Consider the following 21,652-nt stretch of genomic DNA (forward strand, 5'->3'; position numbering starts at 1 on the left):
AAATCAGACATGCGAGTTTTCTCGATGCTTATGTGGGATTTTACTGGTGAAGTGCAGTACAGTTTTGAGGACAAGAGGTGTGGCTGCTTCACATCAGAGAATTAGATAATACACTATGCAACCCATTACTCTGATTACGATTCCTGCTGTAATATGACATTATTATAGGCAACAACTGTTAAGAATACTCACACATTTTACGACAATTGTATTTACTGTGGGTTGTAAAATGAAAAAGCGGCACTTGTCACCTCCATGACAATGGAAAAGAAATGGAGATGGGCCGTCTGTTGATGTGCTAATTTAGGAAATTTAGGTTTGAGTCTGTTTGAGCAATATACGGGTAACTTTTACTCTGCATCAAGTCAAGCTAATTACTATGTTTGGACTCTGGAATAAGTTTGAGATTAACAGTCTTAAAATTTCATACAAATCATTAAAAGTAATTATTTTGGTATTGGTGGTAGTTAGAGCTACAACATTATTTTTTGTGTTTGAGGGTGATCCAGCATGTATATTGTCATTTTAAGTTTGAATTTATTCAAGCAGTCATTTTTGGTGTGTAGTCACTGTGTATTTATTTCAAGATGCCTGAAACTCATAAATCATGTCCACACTTTCGAAATTGTATTTCAGGTTTTCTTCCAGACTTCCTGCATTTCCTGTCGGCAGTTCAGCTGTGACAACACCAGCCTTTAATTTACTCTGAGGCACTTGGCAGTACATGCTCTGGTGTAGTGGAGAGTTATCACTCTGACTTCCAATTGTCATACCGCTGAAACAGAGCCTCAAGACGGAGATCACAAATCCATGTCAAATGAACAACAGTATTCACAGCTGATCTTCATCCACTCAGCTGCCAGGTTATCATAGCTTGCAAGGCTGGTGAATGGTAGAAGTAGCTCTTTGAAATAGTTTGAAGTATATAGATAATATAAAAATTCGAAAATAAGACACTAAGCTTGAAGATAATTGACTGAAATGTTTTGCAGGTGGTATTAAATAAAATGCCTCTTTTCAGTTTTAGTTATTTTGCCAATGCTAAACTATACATATATAGTAGGAAAAGGACTACATAAATGACTCATTCTGCATTGATACTTTATTATTTTTTATAAAGTTATAATTGGCCATTAATATCTCTGTTGTGTGTATCTAGTACAGACACTGTCAACCTTCTTTATACTGGTCTGACTGTAGAAACAGTGCAGCTTCAACCTAAATTACTAATGATATAAATAATAATAGGAAAATCTTGTCTTTAAGGATTCCAACAATTCCATATTTTCTCAACATATTTTTAAGAGATTATATACTGTAGCTTTAAAAAGATAAACTCAACAATATAGCTAAATGTATATGTAAATGTAGCATCTGTGTTGTTATCTAAAGCCCCATAAATCTTAATATTGAATGTTATGGTTTTCTCTATAATATTAATTATTTATGACCAAATAAGAAACAATTAAAGTTTGAAAGGATCTGAAACTAATCTGCTTCAGAAGCTTCAGAGACTGTGTGGGTGTGATCACATTTGATTTGACTGACAGAATCCTGACTACATCAACAAACAACCTCTTGACAGCTGTCATCAGATTTTGATTCAAATGTTGTTGAACTGCAATTGTGGCAAAGAAATAAGTGATGTCATCTTCTTTTGTAAATGAGACAAAACTGACTGAGATTTGAGAAAATAATCAAGTGTTCATGTTGGACCCCATCCGTCATACCAGGAAGATCATTTTGAAAATAGGTTTTCAGAGTCTTTAATGAAGCAATTATCAGAAAGTTCTATGTGGAAGTGCTGTACCAGTTTTATTCTTTTAATCACTTAACTTGTCATGCAAAAGACAAACTTCACCAAGCCTTATGTGGTGCAACCTTTATTGTATCATAAATGTGTAATGGTTGCATCCATGTGTGACAGTGTTAGTGGTTTACGCAGAACATCAAACATGGCAATAGATTTTATAGTTTTATATCAATGTATAAAATGACTGAGGAGTCATGAATTTTACAGGGACCTGGACCATTTGAAGAATATACAGTTTATGTGTATAATTTTGAGCCAAGCACAGTGCTCACTTATTTAAATGTTCTACTGCATCTTGCAGAAGCTGAAGTAATTCTTGGTGTTACGTTTGACCTCATTTAAGCAGTTTTCAGTTAATGTATAACAAAACTGACTGAAATTAAACCAAAGGTGTGTAATTGATTACAGCATAAAACGTACCAATTCCATGCTCAGCACCATCTTTTTTTTGTTTCTTGTTCGAGTTAGAAAAATTGAATGCGCAATTAATGCACAAAGAAGATGGCTGCTTGGATTCTTCAGGGTCTTTCAGTCTATCAAGATTAACAATGCTGACTTTGTCATCCCCTAACAACTTTTTTCAGCATTTTGTCTCAGAAGGTTGAATACAGATGAATGAGTACACAGCACACAGCTAAAAAAAAACAGGTAGAAACTATTGTATCTACAAATCCATGAGCTGTACATGCAGAGAATATTTACTCTAGTCTTAAATTCTTAGTTCTTAGTCTTAGGGTGAATCGGGATATTGAAGATATTCACTATGGCTAAAGACAAATAATCTAAGACAAAAACAAACAGATTCAGTGCTGTTGAGCTGAGCTCTCTCCTTCACTGAATTGGAACTAAAATGGCCTCCAAGTGTACTGAACAATGGGGGTGAGCATAATGCAGTGTGACTACTGAGTGACTTGACTCAGATCCAAAGTGAATAAAAGGCCTCACTATGTGAGGCAGCGAGGCTGAGCTGCTGCAGCGCTCAGGACTTTGGCGGGTGACAGTGTATTAGAACGCTTCACACACATTTCATTTGCCAATAAAATCCTATTGCCATTTTCCACATGGTACATGGTCTGCATAGTCAGAAACCGTAATGTTCAAATAAGTATCTGCAACTGCACAAATAAGTACCTGCATTTGGTCTTAAAGTGCATATGTTCCTTAGATAGTGTAAGACCGTCAGTAATCCAATTAATTTCAATACAGAAATTGTATTGCCCTCTTTGTCTGATTAAAGGTTACTTCAAATCATTCATCATTAAACAAAGATAGAAAATCCAAATAAAGAAGTGATGTATTTAATAATGTTGTACATTTGGGAATCAAATCTGTGTTCGTAAGTGTGAATAATTTCTCTCAAGTAGAAAACAAAAGATCAGGACTCAAATTTGTGATGTCACAGTCATTTCTAACCTACTTCTTGTGCAAACAGTAAATTTGGAGGCACACTTTGTATACTCATAAAATATTTATCTGAAATTATGCATACTTATGAGCTTCAGTTCTTTGTAGCATTACTGGGTTTGAAGTAAATTATAAACCCTAATCTCCCGAAAGCATCTTACTGTCACTGTCGTCTTTTTTCACCAATAAGTCAATGACAGCACGGAAATAGGAAGTGGGGGTAGAGGTGGGTGCGGGTATATGAACTGAAATATCTGACAGTATAAAAAATACTGTTTAGATTGCAAAATTGATATTGCCAGTTTCATTTTAAGCATTAAAAGCAAATAAAACAACATAGGCTTTTCAGTGACAATATTTCAGCGAACAGAATGTGATTGTCATGATTTATTTTGCACCAGACAGTGACAAATCTCTACAGGAACATCACAGTTGGAGGCTTCATTAACAGCGAACACCATGGAGGACGTGACGCGTTCCTCTCAAACAATGCGACTCCTTGACCCTGATCCTCAAAAATTGGCATGCTCCAACAAAACGAGACAAAGAATGAGACTCTTTTCCTTAGCCAAGGGCAGACTAGAAAACAGAGCCACAAAACAAGACAATTCCTCATGATGTTGTTAATTTCCTGCAGCCAAGTGCAAGTTGTGGATGATTTAAACAGCACATTGTGAATTTGGGGATTTTAGGCTTGCGTGCATGTAAATACCAGCATCTGTGCAGGATGTGGTGGGGAAAGGGCAGATATCTGGTTGGAAACATATTCTCACATGTCTGGTTGTACTGTGTAAAGAGCACTCTAGACACGTCACCATGACATCACTCATTCACCTATGGCCCGTTTGGAGTCATCAGTCTACTAGTTGTGTGGGATTTGGGAGGAAACCCACACAATCACAGAACATACACACGCACACAAAAAAAGACCGCAAATTAAATCTGTCTTGCTGTGACTGCCACTGCGCCACTGTGCTGTCTCCTTTTACAACTTTTATTCATGAAATGGGAGAATGTGATAAAAATAAAACTGCATAAATGAGTCATCCGTCTAGTACATCTGTTTAGGATTTAGTTGTGTCACGGTGGTTTTCAAAATGCCACAGTATCAAGGAATCAGGTCCGTCCTTTGTCTGCATAATCACCTTAAATAGTTAAGAGCTTTAACCTTTAAAATGTTGATATCCTCAGTCTGGGTGAAACATTGGTGGGGTATTTCAGTGACATGGCTGCAGTATACAACCTCAAGCCCTGCTTTTCATTGATGTGCTCTGAAGCCATCCTCTACCAGGAACTGAGAAGATCAAAGACAAGCGATTTTATCAAATGGAGCCCTTGTCGACTGTTTGTAATGCTTTATTCTTCATCAGGAACACCCACTCTGTCACCATGCTGCCACAAGAGACACAGTGCTCTTTTAAACCTAGTGGTGATATCCCCGTTATCCAGATGAAAACGGATTTATTCAAACCTCCCATCAACCAGCCCTATAAATAGAAGCTTGTGGAAAATCTTCTGAGAGAAAAAAAATAAGCTGTGCTCTTAAGCTGTTATTAACATGCTGATAGAAAAATGTCAAATGTTATTTTGGAGCAGAGAGTTTTCTGTGCACATAAGCGTAATGTTTCCTGGTAATATTTGCGATTGGACCATAGGATTCACTAAATGACAAAAATACACAGTTGAGTCATACTCACTGATGTTACTGTACATGCTACTTGACTGCAGGGTGAGTTGTAGTGGTAATTTGCATCAGAAACTGTATGCATTATTGCTTAAGGGCTCTAGTGTGAGGGTAGGTGAAACCTCCTCAAAATGAGTTTATCATCCAACTTGATAGAGGCCAGCCACTTTAAAACTCCTGTGGAAATTTGAAGTAACTCTTGCAAAAGCATTAAAAAAAGACTTTAGGTGTAGTAGTTTCTAGATATAATATCTGTAAAATCCTGTATTAGTGTGTTTCAAAAGCATGACTAAATGTGACGTAGCATGTTGCAGCAGTCAGGAGGAGTCAAGCAAACAGCTGCAAAAGATGTTCCCCTGTTCTTTTTGATTAGAAAACTCCCACCTGTTCTCCAGGGTGCTATTATTGCAACTGTTATTTTGGTACCACATGGGAGATAACTCTCCGTGCTGTCATTATTTTCCCCAAAATCTAAAGGTTGACTCATTATTTTCACTTCAGTGTGCTAGAATGAATGCCACTCCTTTATGTCTCACGCATCTCACCTCTGAAAAATGTAGCGTATTTCGCTACATCATTAGCACATCTACTGCTAATGATTACAGATGTTTTCTTCAGTCAACTCTTAGCTGTTTGTTAATTATTGCTCAATTCCAAATTGCAGTCAAAACACGTTGCATTGCTCTATGGCAACACTAGATAAGCACCACCACTATATAATAAAGCTTCTATAAAAATACAAAAACTCTTATATTATACAACATTTTTTCATTTCCATTCTACAGATTTGACTAGGAGTTAGTTTTTTAAACTTAATTCACAAGTTTTAAATGTTGCATTGCATGAGTAATGAGGTCCAATTTGACGCTCCTGCATCAATGGTCCCAACAGTTCCATGTGACTGTAAAACCTGAGGACATGTCCATATTGGCCATTGTTGGTCCTCTTACGGATGACACTGACATAAATGTATAAAGCACAAAAAAATTATCTTAGGATTTGCAGCCATTTTAACTCTGTGGTGATGTGTACAAAAACAGCCATTTTAAATTCACAGCAATGATAGTGCATTTTGAATTCAGTCCAACCAAATGAAAGACCCCTTTTTAGTGGTTTGGTTTTGTGCTGGTGTGGTCTTTACTACACCCAACTCCTCTGGCAGCTTTGTTCTCGAAGTTGACACATTTCTGAGCCAACTACAGCCTATACATCTATGTGTGTTCTTTGTTTCATGGGCCATCACACTTCAAACATGCAATAAGGGCAGAGAGAGGGAGTGATTGACGTGCACATTTGACTGACATGATTACTATCTTATCTATGCATACAGTACTCCATTAATTCTACATCTATGTCAGCATAAAGGAGAAAAATTACAGGATACTCACCTTCTTTAGGAGGTCGTTTCACTTCTGCACTCAGATTGCAGATCTGCCCAGCTTGTAGTTGGGGTGACAAGCAGCCCTCCGTTTGTGGATTTAAAGGTAATACCACGTTGTTCAACATGAGCATACTCTCTGATTCTCCATCGCCTAAGTGCTGAGGGCAAGTGCATTTTGTGTACACGATCCCACATGTCTCCACTGTCCCCTTCTCTAATTTCAGGCAGTTTTCCAGCCACGTACAAAGCACTTGACACCCAAACTGGCTGGGGCTGGCCTTATTCAACACCAAAAACTCCACATTAGATTTCTCCTCCTCATCAAGCTTCTGTGGCGTCAATCCGTTATAATCATAAGGGAAAACTCTCCGGAGTTGGACAAAATTCTTGTCATACAGCAAAAATACATAAATATTCTTCGAATCGCACAGGTACACTATAGACTCGTTGACTTTCAGCAATTCATTGATCTTTTCATGTGAGTAATGATCAAACTGATAAGCAAGCAAAGAATATTCAGAGCAGCTCAAGTCTCGCTTGTATAGCTTCAGGTAGATGCTGTATTTGGTAGGGTCTGGGTTCTCCAGCGTCCATGTACAGTTTGTGTAGTTCTTAGGAAACATTTCAGTCACCGAATATGATCCATAAATGACCCCCTTAACCAGAGTGGAACACCAATAATCTTGGGCACCAGTTAATCCAAACATAACCAGAAGATAGGTGGAAAATATATAAATCAACAGGTTTCGAACAGCCTTCATCCTATGTCATTTGGCCTGTAGGGAGAGAATGACACAGAGGAATGTTAGGTCACTGGAAACAAGAGAGATCATCTCTTATCAAGTCTGATTGATGTGCTTCACACATTTCTTATCACATCTAACCATGAAAATGGGGGGGAATGCCACAGTAACCTCAGCAACATGTCTTCTGCATCCCCTTGCTGCCTCCTTCATTACTATACTTTGTGCAAACATTGCCACCTTGTGGTTGCTTCAATCATTATTTATTTATTTATTTATTTTTAGAAATGTTTTTAAATTTAATTTTATGGGGGGTGGCGGGGGGTGCAATAATGTAAGTCATTTAGACATTATTAATTGGGTCGTATCTGGTGTGGCACAATCCCTGGAGATATTCAAACATAGCTGTTTAGAATATCTGACATCAAAAGACAAACAGTCTGAGTCCGGCTGAGTCCTCGCAAGCTGTGGTATGCAACTGCTCATTTTACGCAGTAACACGGACCTTTTACAACCAGGCAGTTTTTTTTCGTGACTTAGTCTGTTTCCTCCGACGACAGTTAGGTAATATGTGGAGGCCAAAGTCACAGACTAGAAAAATGTCTTTCTGTGCCCGTCTGGTGGCTTCTCTCCTCCTGCGCGCTTTCTGTCCATGTCTCCGAAATTCAGGGCTTGACATATTTGACAATGCAATTTGACAAAGAGCCAGTGTGTGTGTCTGTGTGCGTGCGCTCGTGTTTGTGTGCGTGTGTGTTCGAGTGTGTGCGCGCGCCTAAGTGTGTTTGTGTGCGAAAAAGAGGGAGAAAGAGAGATGGAGAAAGAGAGAATGCAACGCGATGTCCTGATTGCTTTAATCCTACAGGCAATGCAGCTGTGAGCAGTGTCACAGCAGCGCGTGCCTGCGTGTGCGTGTCTCAAACTGTGTGTGCATGCGTGTGTGTGTGTGTGTGTGTGTGTGTGTGTGTGTGTGTGTGTGTGTGTTTGTGTGTGTGTGTGTGTGTGTGTGTGTGTGTAGGCGTTGAAATCCCAAGTAGGCTATAGATATCAGAGTCCAGAGAATAGATATTTTTCACTTTTATTTCTCCAACTTACTCCTTTTTGAATGATCAAAACCAGCCCGTCACTGCACGTCATGATAAAATATGTGTTACATAAGGATTCGTGGAGGCAGTTATGAGTGAAACCAGCTTTTAGTCGCGATAAATCCATATGATTCCACATCCTTGCGCAAGATTCATGACCAAGGCTGCACACACACACAAAAATCAGTATTCTGGAGACGAGAAATCGGTCGTCAAGAGACGCTGATTTTATTGCCGGGGCTTCTAAAAGCAATTCCGTCTCGAGAGGAAATCTGAATAGAGACACGGGCTACATCTCATGCAGTGTCAGTTCGACGCTCGCTCGGCACTTTAAAGTGATTTCTGCCTCTTAGGAGAGATCAGCTCTTTAAAAAAATTATCTGTTAAGCACCCTGGACTAATGTGGACGGATGAAAGCTCTAAAGCCATCATGTTGGATAGACAGGACAAATATTTAACAGGGGGAGGCGAAACTTTAACTGACAGATGACACAGGAAAATCAGCCTTTTCAGCTGCTAGGTGGCTTCATGCAATGATAATAATATGAATGGCAATAATAATAATCATAATAATCTTACCTTACACTGCGGAAGCTATGGCTATTTTTCCAACATACTTGACCACATCCTTTATAAATAAATTCTGCAGCCCTCCAGTGAATCAATACTCCCCATTCCCGACAATAGAAGTCCGGCGCAACAAGATGGTTCAATGGATGAAAATAAAATGCGTTACACTCCGGTCTGCCCGCTCATATCCCCCCCGTCTTCTTCTTCTTCTTCTGGGTTTTTCCCATCAAAACGGAGCGCAACAACACCACGACAGCCACCGAGAAAGAGAGAGAGAGAATGAGAGAGAGAGAGAGAGAGAGAGAGAGAGAGAGAGAGAGAGAGAGAGAGAGAGGGAGAGAGAGAGAGAGAGAGAGAGAGAGAGAGGGGGGGGGGGGGGGGGGGGGGGGTGAAGGGGTTTTTTTTTTGGAAGAAAGACCGAGAGAGACACACACAGAGAGAAAGAAATTCTTGGAGTGATGAAAAGAAGAGAGAAATTCTTACAGTATTACCATAAATTAATTCGGCAGGCTCCACGTCTCTATTTCCCACTGATAACGTTTTCTCCAGCAAGTCGCACAAGCCCCCCTCCTCTAGAAAAAAAAGGAGGGAGAGAACACAAAAAAAAGATCCGTAGTGGGTGGATGTGAGATGTTGGGGGCTATAGTGAGTTACAACAGAGAGAGAGGAATAGACGCGCTTTGCCCGGTGCTTGCAGAGCTTCAGGAGCAGGCTGCAATATCACGTCACACACTCAGCCGCTAAGATAAAGCACGTACGTAGGCCTACGCTTCTTACTGTCGCTGCGTCTGGCACCACCACCACCACCACTTTCTTCCCTGCCCCCCTCCTCCCTCTATTTTTTTCTTTTCTTTCTTTTTTTTTTTTTTTTTGGTCATCCAGCCTCCCCTTAATTCGAGTCAAAAGCCCCCCCCCCCCACCCCCCTGAACTGGACCCTCTCAGTTGCGCTCAGACAACGCCGAGCTTTGCAGCAGCCAACACAGGAATATTTCATGGACTTTTTTCTTCTTTTTTTAGTGGAAAGGGGAATGCATGGGGATAGTGTGATCATGAATACAACCGCTGCTCTCTGTCAGTGGGACCTGAAAGCTCGCTTGGTATTTTTTCCTTCTCTCCTGATGGGTGACAGTCGCTGTTGTTTTGATTTCTTCCCTGGTTGGCGGTCTATAACACGCTGCACGCCCTCCTGTTCGCCGCCTTCACACTGCTGGAACAAATGCTTATGGGGCAAGTTGAGCTGAGCCCTCTTTGGAAAGTTGTTATGCACCTTACAGGTTCAGCTTAAACCTGGTGTGTCTGTCTCTGTGTGTTTTTCCTTCCATCTTCCTCTAAAACACACGTGTGCTCTCAGGGAAATGCTTATGTGTGATGGCTATTCAAGGTAAGAATAAGGTGCCAATTGATTTGAGCCAGCTACTTGGCAAACAAATGAAATCTTTAAAAAAGCTTCAGCCTTTGAGTTGTTTTTTTTCTTCTTCTTTCAGTGCTTTGCCCAGATATTCTGAGAAGCGTTCATTCAACAAGCAACAGTCAATTAAATCCAATATAATCTTCAGGCTTCCAGCAATTGGTCACTGACAATGCGGCATCAATGGCTCTGCAATAGCTTTCATTGCCTATTGGCTGAATTCATGGAAAGAATGGGAGTATAATGGACAGGGGATGGGGAGTCATCTGAATCACCTGCTGATCACATTTCCTTCCCATTATAGATGGAGGATGGTTTTTGTTCAGTTTGGTGGGTCATTTTTATCAGGTGCAAATAAAGCATTGGATTCATAATTATAGGCCTGCAATCTCCATATGCATTTTGGATGACCTTCATTCATGTTGGAGCTGCAGTTCATTTGCATATTTGGAATTATTTGCATATTCAGAAAGGCAGGTGATAGATTGGGCTGTGCAGATCGAAGCATTTGTTCTCCAATACAATTTCACCACTGATTTTTTTTAAAATTTATACATTTTGGAGAATGGGTCAGCTGCTCTAACCATTTCGCTGTGCACAGTTAACTCTCATTAGCCTGACCGTCTCGTTCAGGCCTTGACTGAATGTGCTCCATCTGAGCAGATGCTGCATGAAGAGCCTACAGTATTTGTTTATTTATTTCCAGGAAGTTTCAGTATGAAGTGTCTATAAGCGACCCTTTCCAAAGAATCCTCCAGAACAACATAGAGCCACAGCAATGTGAGAATCTGAAAGAACTTGTTTATATCCCCAACATCCTGTACCATGCAGCGTTTACAACATTGTTAATCTGGTGCCAAACTTATAAAGGAGATTGGAGTCGTTCAGCGCAGTTGGTTGCCACGGCCTGTGACTGCGGTAGCGTTCTAATTCTAGTCTTTACCAGGCAGCCGGTGGAACATCAGGGGTGACCTCGAGCCAGCCCACTTTCCGCGGCCATAATGAAGACTTTGGCATTTAGGGAGAATTTGGCTCAGTAAATTAAGAATTGGAAGAAATTCATGCAAAGCCTTATTGAACAATGAAAACACACTAAGTATCTCTCCACTGACTCATGGGGAGGCCAATTGCCAAGCCTCAGGAATGCTGCCATCACTCTCCCCTGCAAGGACATTTCCAGAGTCCAAATGGCACCCTGCATGTTTGGTCATTTTGCAAGTAGGAGAAAAGATGCAATTCACTTTTAATGACAAAAGGTAGTTCAACAGTGTGTAGTCAAAGTCAAACCAGAAATTAATGCAGTAACACTTTCTATCACACCCGTGTATATAATGCATTATAGTGTTTATAGCACTATTAAGTTTTAAGCACTCACATTCATAATGTTTTTGTAAGGGTCATAGTGTATTTTAATTCTCATGGTTCTAATACAGTATAAGCAGATAAGTAAGTAAGTAAGCATATAAGTATAATGCATTATAATCTGTGTTACAACGCATTATTATGTGATATGTATCTCTAAGTGGTCATTGGGTGCTTTGAGTTACAGGCAAATATAATACATTACAAGCTGGTTATAAGTCACTATAAGTAGTCTTTGTTTGCTTTGAGTGAAGTGAAAAAAAATTGAATGTATGTAAGAACAATACAAACTGTAAAATGAATTTGTGTTTAACAGGTCATAACAGACAAGTAAGTGAATACTACAATTTGACAGTTTTTGTTTCAGCTGCGGTTGTTTTAAAGTGCTATATAAATAAAGTGGATATGAGTTGAGTTGAGTAATGAACAACTGAATGATAGACATTACACCATTTGGCTAATGTAATAGTTCCTCCCAAAAAATGCACTCTAAACACTAAATTGATTCAAATTATCGATAATACCTCTAATTATACAGTGCTATAAGCAGATTATAATGCATTATAAATATTTATCATGCATTAGACACAAGGGCGTCATAGAAAGTGTTACTATAATTGCATTTTGACTGGAATCGTATGCACCCAATGATAATATGATATATCCTATTAAAGATGAATTCCTCTCTGTGGTTTGAAAGTAAAAATATGAATGAATAAACAACATAAAAACACAATGTGGTCTGTGTTGTAATTTTGAAAAAATGTTGCTGATTAAGTGTACAGTAAATTGCATTATGTTCAAGTCAAAGGAATGTCAAATGTGTGTATGTATGTGCAACAGATTTATATATTTATAAGTGTACATAAAGCCTTTTTGATGTTTAAATGAAAAATCTAGAGATTGCATTCAGTTAGAGCTCATCAGCACTGTAGCACACACAGCAGATCAATTTATGCCCGGCTAGAATCTCTAAAACATTTGTGATATTTCTCATCTAATAGCAGTTGCTGAATCTGTCATTCTGTCAACTCAAGAATCTGTTTGAGCACATGGTTTGTGAATTATTCATGACCTCGCATAAAGAACAGCCCTATTATCACCTGTTTCTCTGTGTGTGTGTCACTGAGCCTGCACTCACGCATGTGTATGTGGATGCCGACTTTAACATCTGTTTGATATAATGGCTTTTTCACAGTATACACGTCAATTACAAAATCTCATGCGATAAACATCAGTCTATTGATCATGTGATAAACATCAGTCTACTGATGTAAACCAACCATTATGAATCATTATAGTATGAACTATCACTCACATAGATGGGCTTTCTTTATACTTACTAGTGCATACAGGAACAGTGCCCCCCCTCCCCACTACACACACACACTAACACACACACACACACACACACAGAATACATTTTCCAGAAACCAGTGAAATGTATTCAGACTTTCAGCTCAATTCAGTCTCTGCCAGGTATTCCATATGTTACATTTTTAAAGTACAGTGATAATAAGCTCTTCCCTGTAGGAATCTCAGATGGATGACTTATTGGTAAACCTCAAATGAGCTCATCTCAGAGAGGTATTCCTTGAAGTGCTGAATTTTTTTTTTTTTTTTGTTTCTTGTCTTGTGTGCTGTTGTGGAATTAGTTATCACTCCATTCATCATTACAGAAGTTATATATTTCTTTATTGCTCAGATCTGGGAGTGTCTCCTTGTCTCTTCACAACTGTGTTGCTAGATTTTACCCTCTAGTATATACTATAGTATCACATAAGCAAATAATCAGGTATATTAATTCTTGTAAAAGATGCCATCCTGCAGTTCAGCCATGTTGGCACTGTGCCTCTAGAAATGGCAGTGTCGGTCTGTCAATCAGTCCTCTCCAATACTTTTGCCAGACTGAACTATTTCAACAACTGTTAAATGGTTTGCAAAGACAGACACACATTAATGGTCCCCAGAGGATGGCCCATGAACTTTGGTCCAGCTATTCAGCTCCTTAAGGAAAAATTACAACTTTAGTTATCCTTTAAATTTCATTTTTTGCGTCATCCTCAGTGCTTTGGTTTATGATGAAATAGCTGCAAAACAAATGACATTTCCATCTGCCTTAACTAGCTACTTCGTCCTTAGCGCTACTTAGCAAATGCCATCACGCTAATACACTAAACTAAGATGGTGAATGTGGTTAACATAAATCTGCTAAACATCAGCATGTTAGCATTATCACTGTGAGCCTGTAGCTGAAATCACAAATGTACCTGAAGCCTCACAAAGCCACTAGCAAGAGTTGTGAACCTTTGTAAAGGGGCTCTTTGTCCTGCAGTTTCATGTAAAAAGCAATAATCTCCCTGGATGAACTCACAGGTCTCTTACTATTTAGAGCAACATGATTAAATAAGGAGGCAGTAACCTAGTGGGACATGAATAGAAGTGCATAATCACTTTCACTGACAGGACAATGCCAAAGACACTTGTGAGGATGTGTAGACACACTGTGGAAGTAGGAGTGTTGTGTTGACTTGACTCCTTTAAACACGATCGCAAACAATGTGCATTATGGATTTGTGCTTAAAGGTTCCTCATGCGTCATGTAATGTTGCTCATGCGTCACACGTCTACTGGATGTCACTATCAGTGTATACAGGTTTGTGTCTTATGGTTCGATGCAATCATTACACTAATGATGTACCACTCTATTAACAAATTAAAGTGTGGGCACTTTCCTTGCATCCCTTCAAGGGCTGTTTTCCCATTTTTCTTCATATTTAATTAAAAACTGTTGCAGAAATTGCAGAGTGCTGTGGTTGAGATGAGGTTAAGTGCTGAGGGCAGTTCTTGCACTTCTTCTTGTAATGGTAATCATAAACACTTCAAGTGAGTGCAAAGGGAAATGTATGTTAACTGTATGAGATAATCAATGTCTGTCAAAAAGATGCATAGTTGAGGCTCTTTGAAGATATACTGCACATGCAATCGATGTATCAAAATGACTTCCCACGTGTGGAATATGAGCCTTTTGACTCCTGCACACAAGACCCTTAAAGAGTCAATACCAATGCATTATTAACCACATTTGTTTTTGCCAGCAGTCCAATTTGAATTCTAATGTAATGAAACAAACTAGTAGGCAATTCATTCAAATGCAACGCTTAAGAAAGACATTAATACACTTATTCCATAGATTTTGCATCACAAGCATCAGCAATACTGTCAATAACACCAGGGATATTTGCCTTTATTGTCATATTGATAATACATTACATTTTCTTTTTGAGCCCCTTGGGGCAGCAAGGTGCCTTATTAGGAGCCCTTTGTCATCTGAAATTTGTCACAAGATAAGATTTCAAACATATACAACCACATAACTTTTTCACTTGTCATTTATCAATAAAATTAAAGTTTCAAAGGCTCACTTTTATCAAAATTTTAATGTGAATGAACATTTAATGGCCCTGAAACATTAAAATTTGAACACACTTTCACTATTTTATAAGTGAAAATGTACTGTATTTCAAATGTTTTCACAGACGCTGTACTACATCATTTGCTGAGACAAGCTCTTCCAACCTAAAATCCACTTGAAATTTCAACTTAGAATAACCTTGCTTGATTAATGAGGTGAAATGTATGGTGTAATGATATACTGCACTCTGGTACTATCAGTGGTAACAACAGCAGAGTCTTTGAATGCCTCTGCTTAGAGACATTAGGCCAAGGTCCATCTCGCATGGTGTATGCTATCTAAACGTAACTGTGTATCTGACCCTGCAGCGTCTTCGCAGTAATCATGGAAATCTAAAAGTCAGTTAGTCAACAGTGTAAAAATGCTTTATAGGGGTGATATGATCTCATCTTTTAACAGCAGTGACTGAACAGCTTTTAACCCCTTGATGCCAGGCAGAAGAGCTGAAAGCGCTAGTGAACCTTGAGCTTTAACTGATATACTTGAGCGTGACAGTGATAGCACAGATGAAAACCAACTAGATGGAGCTGTAGAGGCAAAATAAACACACTTATCCGAGTAACACTTTATTTGAGGGTTGGCTAGTCTGTTTGGAAGGTTTTTAGCACAACATCTAACTGTGTGTTGTCTGATTAATAGTTCACAGTCACAAGCACTGTGTTTATCGGTAACTGCCTGCCAACAACAGAAAGTGTAAAGTAAAGATGACAAAGTTTAAATTGAGTTTGGGTGCTCCAATAGTGTGGATGCTGTCTTTAATTAATCACTGCAAAATAACTTTAGGTACACAGTTGAGTCACCCACACATGGTGTTCAGTGTTTGAATGAGCAAAGACTCTAAAGGTTGGAGACAGTGCTCACAATCATAAAAATAAATAAATAAAAAACTGATGGTGTCTTACTTCAGTGGTTTGACATATTTTTGGAAGAAGCAGGATGTGCGGGTGGAAATTATCACAAACCCTGTTTCTTTACAAATAAATACATTCATGCCATTAGCACACACTCATGGAATTAGGTTTTCAGGTGCAAACCAAGATCTGCACCAACATACTACATTGCTATTTTAGAAATTGCAATTTTGCAGATTTTATATGATGGTAAGCCTGGAGCAAGACGGAGGGGTTTAGGAATCTGTGATGGTGTCATTGGTTGTAATTTTTATGTACACTGGATTTTGATCACCGTACATCATAAAATGAATGATTATAAAATGCATTCAGCATTTTACTATGATTTTCAAAGAGCAATCGTTTGTATGGCCACTATATCTAGCAGTCACAAAAAAAGGTAATCAAAGATCAACACAGTATTGTGTGATCTTAAAGATGACAAGTGTGCACTTCATCAGCATCTTTCTTTGGTCCTTTTTAGGTTAAATATAGCAGACTGCTGTATACTCAAATGAATTTGCTTATTAGATTTCTCCTTTTAGGAAAATGATTCAGAAATCTACCAAACCAGACCAAATCTCACAGCCACAGAGTAACTTGTTTACCATATGGCTCATTATAAATATTAATAAATTCACTTTCATTTTTAATATATTTGTAGGAAAGCAGGCATAATTCAGATGATTCTTAGGAAAATGAGTACAAATCAAATGCTAGGAATCCTGTTTTTGCTTTGCAGAAGCTTGCAGATCAGCTTTCTAGAGACAAACCACTAAGCTTTAACCAGCACATTTCCTGGAATTGACTCGAATATGTCATTCGGGGGGAGAAAAAAAAATATATGTAGGGTCTGTCATGCATGTGTGACCCAACTATGCCAGTCTGCTGCATACAGCTTGCTTTACTTTCCACTCACACTTCTATTTGCCTTTCCCATGCCTGGGTTTAGAACTGAATTTTAAATCAAGGTATTTTTTCCCCAGCAGTCTTCCTGCATTTCTTTTTTTTTGTATGAGACAATGCTGCACCGCATGAATCCTCAGGGTCTTTATCGGTTTCCTTTGAATGTGGTTCCAACCACCAGGCCTTAGACTCCCACACCATGGCTATGTAAATATTCCATGAGCCACTGTGCCTTGAAAACTTCATCTTTAATGGCAGGGTTGGATAACACAAAAAACAAAATAATTATCCTACGGTGGGCTATCTGTGTTTTATTTTACAAATTGGCACAATTTCTTTCCTCACTCTTCATAGTCACTGCGCGTTTTGACTTGGAACTCAGTTAATTTCCAACAAGTAAATTAAGAAGAAATCATTTTTACTTCACAGGTTTTTAAAAAAAAAAAACACTATAGGGAAGAAAATATGGATGACTGATAACACATCAGTGTGATTCATTCAATACAAAAAAGGCAGCAAAATCATGCTGACAAAGGGCTGTGAAAATATCCTTGCAGCAGTCAGATGGAGAGCTGTGTCCTTGTTAATCAAGAAGATCATAGGTCACCTTGGCAATTATCAATCCTGAATAGACACAATAACAAACTATCTTTCCGACAAATCACCTGCCACATTTTCATTTTCCTGTCTATAATTTATTTTCCCATGCAATGAGGAAGTGAGGGGGTGGGATAGGGGGGGAAAAAGACAATGTTGAGGATGCCTGGATAAGAGCTGCTTAGTCATTAATAATCAAGAAGAATGTGAGTTAACCCCATAATTTTGTCATTGGTGTTAGCGTGCTGGTAACGCCCATTGTCTACTGGAGGCTCTACTAATCAATCAGGAGCTCCCACTTAATCTCGGTCGCCTTCATTTTTAACCCGATATCTGCTCTGCTGCTGTAAAAATATTAATGTTAGAGCTGATCTAAATGAGGTGTAGTTGAATTTACTGATGATCTTAGTGTGTTAGCACAAATCTTTCATCGCGTTCATCTTTTCACTGATGTTACTGTATGCAGGAATCAGATTCTCGTGGGGTTTTTACAACTCAAACATTCATGCAACCAGTCTGCCTTGTGAGGTGAGCTGTACAGTAAAACTAACATTCCCTTTAGCTGTGCTGAATGCATAGAAGAATGTCACGCAGACCGTTTTTTTTATCATCATAAGCACTGTTTCCTCATTCATCCTGTACAGTCCATATTTTCAACAGCACATTTCTTCCCATGAAAAGCCTCACATACACTATTTGCTCTATCTATTGTAGCTTTTGTAGCTCCATGGACAACTCTGAGATAGAGCTAATTAAAATTTCTATGATAAAATAATTAGCCTCCTCGGCAGACAATGGAGAATGAAATTATTTCATAATCACTCAAATGAACTGATAAGAAACTTTTCAAGCATCTCACAATGCAGGACAATCACAACTCTGTTACTAATTTTCACTTGCAGATATGCTCTTAGTTTTTGTAAAAGAACAGCACAAGGTTCTTTACCTGGATCAGTGCCCACATCCCAGTGGGTGGATATGCACTTTTGGAAGAAAATACAGTGGGTAAGACTTGTGTTTTATGAATAGAGGTCAACACTCACACAGGTAGCTTGTTTATAAAGGCGCTATAAGTTATATGAAGGTAAATTAGAAGAGTTAACTTTAACTTAATATGACGACAAAGTCTGAGCCAAATTAACCTAAGAACAAAAATTACACAAAATCCTCAATTTCAGCTGCTTACCATGTCTATAGAAATAAGATAACCCATTAGAGTGATGGGTTGTTTAATAAAGGGCACACTAGGAGCTTTAATTACAATTTTTCCCCCCCTATAACATCTTTTACACATCTTTAAATTTCACACTATGATTTTGATATGTATATTATGCATGTGGTCAGTATCGGCTGAACACTGCTGCTCAGTGCACATAAGATGAGTGCCCAATCAGTAAATTGACCAGTGATCCGTCTGCTCTCACAGCAGGTTTGGGGACAACTACTCATCTTAGGCAGTTTGCATTCCCAGAGCATAGTAGATGAAAACTGCTTAATCGCCAGATGCATAGAAGAACTGGTAAATGAAGAGAAAAACATCTTTCAATTGGATCCCATGTCTTTGGATATGTTATGAAATATGTATCAAGTATAGTTTCACTGAGTAAAATTGAGGACACCTCAATCAATACTGAGTGTTCCACTTACATTTTGATTGGGAGCATACACTTTGATTTATTAATCCGTGTAAAATCTTTTTTTTTTTAATCTTCTTCTTCTTCTCCTTCTTATTTTTTACCATGACCTTGAGTATATGGATGGTGATTTGAATTCTGTAGTGGCTCTGCTGAATAATAAAGATTAATGCTCAGAGATTATGCTTTTGCCATGGCAAGTGAGACACATGAGAGGATACTGAAATGCAAACAGACCATGCACAGGATATAATTGATCTGATGCTTTTATATGAAGTGGTAGACAAGCATTAAATAATGTGCTGTTACAAGATGAGGAAGTGGCAGACGGGATGTTTCCTTCATTACACTAATTGTGATTACAATTGTAGTGTACACAGTTCGAATAAATTGCCTATTTACTGTTTCACACTTTCACTTCTGACTAATGTAGCCTGTCTGAAATTATACATCATGGAATTTGGTTTGGAAGTGAATCATACAATATATCGCATCACAATATATTATTTATTACCACCACAGCCGCTTACAAGCTCACACCTTCCTTGATTTTCTCAGGTTAAAATGACCATCCCAATTGTTCACCATAATTTTTTTTAACATCAAGGAGCTGTATCATAATCATCATGCTTTACTGCATTATGCAATTAGTAGTTTGGAGTCAACCTTGTCTAAGGAGCAATTGCCTGGATCAACCTGTGCACTGTAATGAGACTGGCTGAAAACTGCCTGCACCACTGGTTTCCTGCAGCTCGGCTGTCCCCTGTGATATCCATCTCCTGAGTCTGGTCTGGCTTGTCAATCTGGGCTGGAGGGAGACACTGCCTCTGCTGATCACATCTGCCCAGAGAGCTGCTTTCAACAGCATGAATGGTCATGGTAAACTGGGCCTCTGTCATCACAACCAGACAGTCCATTTCAATCGTGCTGCACAGCTTCTCAAGCAATTTCCTACAGCAGCATTTCAGTTCTATTATAACTAGCTGAATGTGTACATTTTGTATCAGAGTGGGTGGGTGGGCGAGGTTTGATTTTACATAGTATATATTCAAATGTTGGTTCTAATGTGAATTGTAATAATGTCACCTTCAGTATTATATTTTTACAAGCTTACACCTGTTCAAATTCTTGTTTGAGCACCAGCTTAGTTTATTAAACCTGTAGTAATATCCGGCATGATTCACTCACCTTGCAATATTGAGAAGGACCTGTCTGCCCATCCCAGGAGATCTGTGGCTACCAGAGACAGCTGAGCTTCTGGATGCCAAAAATTGAAATACAAAAGTAATTTCCATTAAAGTAAAAACCCACTTTAAAACATAATTTATATTACCTCTATAAAGTTGGACAGTGAATTTTAGTCATGTGTTTGAGACCGTATTTCTTCTAAAACAGATAAAAGCCAGCCAATACTTCAATTTGTCATCAAAGCAAAACAGTACATATCTGCCCCATTAACACTGAATAAGAGTCAGTATCCATGGTGACGTTCAGAGGAGAGAGAGATATTCCCTAGTTGAGCATTGCAATGAAATTAAGCTCATTAATGTGTAGAGGCTACAGGAAATATCCCCATGAGTCCAAAAAGTCACCTCGTGGTTGATGGAGCAGCTCAGGTCACGTCATGATATCATTGATTAGTGTGTAGGGTTTGACCTTTTCAAAACAATAGTCCACGCTCATAAGTATGCATTTATTGCTTTGCCCGAGATCTTAAGAATAACAAAGGAGCTTTGGATGGATTATGACTTAATGATGACCTGTCAGCCGCCATCCTTTGATCAACTCGAGGCATTCGCGATAAATGAACTGGAGTGAAGATGAAAAGTGTTGTTTTAAGTCAAAACTGAAATTGGTTGAACATTGCACGGCGTTGCACTCGAAATGTGAGAAGTGACTCGAAGGCGTGTGAAGAGCGTAACACAGCAGGTGTCAGCCTGGCCAACAAAGCCCGCCAAACATTCTCAACGGAGCTGATGAGCCCTGACAAAACAATCAGGGTATCTCCCTGTGCGCAGGAGAGGCCACCTGTGGTATCCTACAGATGTGCATTGGAGGGGAGCTGCCCCGCCCCCAGCTCCAGTGAATAGTGGGATATATTAATGGGGTAATCTCTGGTGTACATCTCTGAGGGAGCTGGTGAGGAACACCACTAAGAAGTCCAATCCGTCCCTCTTGGGGCCTGCGCAGGTGTGCTAATACGATCTGGGAGCTGTCTGAAGCACTTATGCTGTGGAACGATGACTAGTGAGATGAATTAGAAGTGTCCCTCCTCTCTTTTTAATGACGAGCCATCCTCTCCATTTCTCAGCTCTCCAATCATGCAGACAACTCGCTGCGGCTTCACTCCAGCCAGGTCCCCAGCATGAGGATGACCCGTCAGTCTGCCGTGTGTTACATGAGCCAATCTGCTGGGATGATAAATGATAACCAGGAGCTTGGTGCTTCTGGCCCTGTCAGAGGAGATTTCGGATGGGAGGGTTGATGGGGTTGCCACACCGAAAGCGTGGTGTGGGCTCCCAGCAGGTACAGAGCAGAGGATCCAGTGCCACCAATTAATGTTTGTCTTAGTTCACCTCGTATAACCAGAGCACGCTACACCATGTGGGCAAAGTGCCGCCCCGACAAATAACAGCCGAGCAAATGTGCAGTACTCCTGGGAGGACGAGAAAAAGCTGCAAGGTATTAGGTGAATATGAAGC

The 21,652-nt window shown here is 39.3% G+C and overlaps 1 protein-coding gene across 1 annotated transcript in view; it reads right to left on the reverse strand.

The window, feature by feature from the left end:
- The window catches only part of adgrb3 (adhesion G protein-coupled receptor B3), a 113,311-nt gene extending 106,268 nt beyond the window's left edge, over positions 1-7,043 (reverse strand). The window contains exon 1 of the mRNA XM_062430109.1: positions 6,290-7,043. Within this exon, the coding sequence (XP_062286093.1) occupies positions 6,290-7,043 (754 nt within the window). The remainder of the gene's footprint in view (positions 1-6,289) is intronic.
- Positions 7,044-21,652: the final 14,609 nt, after the last annotated feature.

This window comes from Scomber scombrus, chromosome 12 (genome assembly GCF_963691925.1).
Source record: "Scomber scombrus chromosome 12, fScoSco1.1, whole genome shotgun sequence".
Taxonomy (NCBI): Eukaryota; Metazoa; Chordata; class Actinopteri; order Scombriformes; family Scombridae; genus Scomber; species Scomber scombrus.